Source organism: Vitis vinifera, chromosome 16 (genome assembly GCF_030704535.1).
Source record: "Vitis vinifera cultivar Pinot Noir 40024 chromosome 16, ASM3070453v1".
Classification (NCBI taxonomy): domain Eukaryota; kingdom Viridiplantae; phylum Streptophyta; class Magnoliopsida; order Vitales; family Vitaceae; genus Vitis; species Vitis vinifera.
Window position 1 is genome coordinate 1,278,618 of NC_081820.1, and position 4,411 is coordinate 1,283,028.

General features: G+C 30.6%; 1 protein-coding gene across 1 annotated transcript; it reads right to left on the reverse strand.

Moving 5' to 3' along the window:
• Positions 1-1,226: 1,226 nt before the first annotated feature.
• LOC100257919 (cinnamoyl-CoA reductase-like SNL6) lies at positions 1,227-3,963 on the reverse strand. Its single transcript, XM_002272413.5, has 5 exons — positions 3,597-3,963; positions 2,938-3,095; positions 2,461-2,652; positions 2,012-2,352; positions 1,227-1,565 (listed from the first exon to the last, which is right to left on the reverse strand). The coding sequence occupies exons 1-5, from the start codon at positions 3,730-3,732 to the stop codon at positions 1,472-1,474; spliced, it is 921 nt and encodes a 306-aa protein (XP_002272449.1). The 5' UTR covers positions 3,733-3,963; the 3' UTR covers positions 1,227-1,471.
• Between the last annotated feature and the right edge of the window lie 448 nt (positions 3,964-4,411).

Consider the following 4,411-nt stretch of genomic DNA (forward strand, 5'->3'; position numbering starts at 1 on the left):
TTCATTGTTCAAATAATAGATTGTTTTTCGTATTTTCTCTTTCTTCTTTTTGTATTTTCTTAGCTGTTTTTTTGTATTTTCACAAAGGTGAGCTCCACCCAACCACCACACCCTCAACCGCAAACCCTTTCTTCTTCCTTAAATTATTGAAATCAATATATTTATACATGATGACAAAATCATCATTTGTTTAAAAAAATTATAAATTGTGTAAAAATTTCAAAATGGAATAATTTTTTAAATTTAAATAAATTGTGCATATGAAAATTATTTACATATTTATAATATCAAGTTAATGGAAAAAAAACACTTTATTAATTAAAAAAAACTTTCAAACATGTTTTTTTTTGTTTTTGAGAACAAAAATTGTTTCCCAAACACAATTTTTTTTTTTTTCTGAAAACATAAAAAAATTGTTCTTAAAAACTATTTTCAAAAACTATTTTTTATAATAGTTTTCAAAAACGGCAACCAAACAGACCCTTAGTGACTTATTTTTAAAAATCTTAGAAACAATTAGGTTATGTCTGGTTGATAGAAGATATTGGGGGACAATGAAAAGGAAAGCAGGGAAAAAGTTAAAAAATAATAATAATATAAAAAAGAAATGAAATGAAAATAAATTTAAAATTAATAAATTAATAATTATATTTATTTATTTTTAATATTTTTATAATGTACAAACCAAATATAAAAAAAAAAAATCATTTTTTTATTAGTAGTCTTTTGGAGCTAAATCTAACTTAAAAATGTTATTATTGGCAATCTTTTTTCTTTTTCTTTTTTTAAATGAAAATTCTATTGAGTTATGAAGCTCACGACTACATATTATACAAGGGGACAAAGTCACATCATCACCTCTCTACTCCAAGATAAAATTCATATTAAGTTTCATTTATACTAACTTGGGAATTTGTGTTTTTTTTTTAATTTAAGAAAAACAATAAAAAAAATAAAGCTTTAATGAATAGCTTCCAACAAAAGATATAATTAGAAAATAAGTGGTTGTCCTTATTCATCCTTAAAAAAAAAACACAAAAAACAAAAAACAAAACCCTTCTAACAAAAGATATAATTGATATAGTTGAAAAATAAGTGGTTGTCATTGTTCCAACAAAAGATATTATTGGGAAATAAGTGGTTATTTTTATTTGTCCTTGTTAAAAAATGAAAAGAAAAAGAAGGCTTACTAAAAAAATAAAAAAAGAAGAGGAAGAAGAAGAACATTAATTAATAATTTTAATCATAGAACTTTTACTTGATCAATAATCTCATTAAAATCCTCAATAATGTCTCACTAAGCCATTTACACTTCACAATCTTTTCTTCATCACTTTTCTTTTCAAGATTGATAACTAAAATTAGGCTAATTAAAGGTACACAAAGTTAAAGAAAAAAATATATGATTGACGAATCTAGATCACAACCCCTTCAAACCTTCAACCTTTGTTCTTGTTTGAATGGGTATACATCATTCAACTTCGACTTCACTTCTAAAATCCACCATAAGCTTGTTAAGCTTCTTGTTGCTTATCCTTTGTTGATAAACTCTTGTATCCTCCAAACTGTATTCAAAAAGCAAAATAAAATAAAATAAATAAATATAGAAATATAGAAAGATATATATATATATAAAAAGAGAAAATAAATAAAATAAATAAAAAATAAAGATAAAAAATACATCTAAATTAATAAATTAATTTTATAAACTCATTCAACCTGATGTCACTTATTTTAACCCTCATATATAAAGATTAATTAGTTTAAAAAATATATGAATTTTTACCTAATTTAAAATTTATTTATTTATTTATTATAATAATTTAAAAAAAAAAAAGAGAGAGAAAGTAATTCTTACCTTTATATATATATATATATATATTTTATTTTTATTTTTTATTTTATTTTTTTTTGAAACCAAGAATAGCAGAAGTGAAATTGATACGATGACATGCAATATAATTTTTATATGAATACGATGATGAGATACTTAGATGGTTAGATTACGGACCTTTGAGGAGGAGGGGTTGATTGAGAAGGAGGTAGAAGCATGTTGGCAAGGTGAATGGCATCTTGGTTAGAATTGATGACATGGTTGAAGCAGAGGTAGCGGCCATAGGAGGAAGAATCTTCAAAAACAGAGATGTGGGCATCAACCAAGAAGTTGAGATCCACAGTCACAAACACTCCATCTTCGAACATCTCAGCAGCTCCTTTCAAGTAGGGGTTGGAGATGGTGAGATGGTCTGCCATGAGCAGCCCTCCATTTATAGACACCATGTTCACTCCCCTGTCCATCGCTAGTGCCCATGCTGTCCTCTCTGCTAGTGTCTTTGATACCCCATGCCATAGCTGCAAAAATATTCCACCATTGTTGGGAAAAGATTAATGGTCGTTTTACACACACAAGTGAGGGAAAAAAAAAAAAAGAGAGAGAGAGGAGGGAAGAATTAAAAATACCTTGAATTTTCTACAAAAGTTAACGTCGCTCCAGTTTCTCTCGTCAAGATCTGACGGCGTGGAGTTACGGTCGTCTCTCCAGATAACGGCCGTGATGGAGGATGTGAAAACGACCTTCTCTATCGTGTCCGTCTGTGCGCACGCTTCGAGTACATTGTGTGCTGCCCTCACCTCCACGTCGGCCATATATTCCTACAACCAAACACCCCCAAATATTTAATGTTTTCTGCTATTAGGCCAATCCACGTCCAATGACCAAAATAACCTTTGGTTTGAATGAAGATCATTTCCTTTAGCACGAAAAGATCAAAATTTAAGAGGGTAATATGGTCCTTATATATATATATATAATCCAACTTCACAATGATAAAATCTTTAAAAGATTAAAATAAAATTAATATTTCAAAATTAAGCATACAAATCTTTGAAAAATATAATATTAGAAATTTATTATTGGGTAAGGAAATTGAAGCATACATCATAATTGGGATGATCAGAAGGCGGCTCAAAGGAGTAGAACAGGGCAGAGCAGCCTTTCAAGGCGTCCATGATGCTGTGATAATCCAAGGGGTCTGCTGGAAAAACCCTCAATTTCTTCTTATTGCAACATACCCCTTCCACTATTTCATATTCACCTGGAAAACCCACCATAAATAAATATATAAATTTTTTGTCAGAGAAATTAAAACCGAGGACAAAATGGTCAAACCAATTAGATTTGTAGGTGACTGGCTCTTCAGCCAGATCGTTTAACTGCCAAGCACGTATGGTGACATTGAAATATTAAATTAATTTACTAAATCATTTTCGAAAAAAAATTAATTTATTGAATTTTAATTTTTTTTAAATAAGTAATAATAAATGAAATGAAATAAAGAAAGTTTGGAAGGAAAAAAAATTATCCAGAAGAAAAGAAACATAGAGGCATCTGCGAGGTGGGTCGGACATTAATATGAAATAAATATAAAAAAATAAAAAATAAAATAAAAAAAATAACAGGCTGGATCAAAAAAGCAACCAGGTGGAAATATCCTGTCTCCATAAATCTCAAACAAAAATTCAAAAAATCAGAAAAAAAAAAAAAAAATTGGATGGAGGAGAAAAATGATGAAAAAGAGGAAGAAGAAGAATCGGACCGTGGAGAGCGGCGTGGACAGTGTAGCCGCGGCGGAGGAGCCTCCGCACGAGCGCGGAGCCGACTCGGCCGGAGGCGTCCATTACGCAGACCGTCTTCTCTGAGATGACCTCGTCCGGCAACGACGAAGGCGCCATGGAAGCTGATGAATATCGAGAAAAGAAAAAAAAAAAAAAAAAAACTTCGTTGCAGAGCTCGGAAGAATTGAATATTGAAGAAGAAGAAGACGACGACGACTTCCTCTATCTTCAATCTACAAATGTGATTCTCCGTTCGTGTATTTCTTATATAGAGAGAGATTAGAGAGAGAGGAGTGCATTGAAGAGAGTGCGGTGAGAGTAGGTGGCGGTTAAGGCAGAAAAGGAAGATAGACAACGGCGCTTTTTCTTCTATTTATTATGTTATAACTATTTTACTTCCATTTTATGCTTTTTATTTTTATTTATTTTTATATTTTTAAAAATTTTAAATTATCTTTTCCTTAATTTTTTTTATTGAAAAAATGGAAATTAATAACTGGTTTTAAGAAATAACCTGGATGAGCTGAGAAAATTTATATATTATATTTGAAGAATATTTATTAAATATCTTTATTTTTATGGTAATTGCCATTTATGGAGAGAGAGAAAAGAGGGTGGGACTAGGTCCAAGGTCAAACGACAGCTCGTGTACTAAGGAGTAGATGAAAGTGGTAGGTGGGCCAATTAATTGAGAACTTAAATGGGCCAACCAGCTGACTTCAGCTAAGCCCATTTGGATTTTTGGAGCTCAAATTGGACCTGGCCCAATCCTAGCCGATGATTCTCAAACCTGGCC

Coding starts and splice junctions, on each gene's coding strand:
- LOC100257919 (XM_002272413.5), bottom strand. CDS start 3,732: ATGGCGCCTTCGTCGTTGCCGGACGAGGTCATCTCAGAGAAGACGGTC. Junction 2,653..2,937: donor CTGATCATCCCAATTATGAT/GTATGCTTCAAT, acceptor GTTTGGTTGTAG/GAATATATGGCCGACGTGGA. Junction 1,566..2,011: donor TCAACCCCTCCTCCTCAAAG/GTCCGTAATCTA, acceptor TTTTGAATACAG/TTTGGAGGATACAAGAGTTT.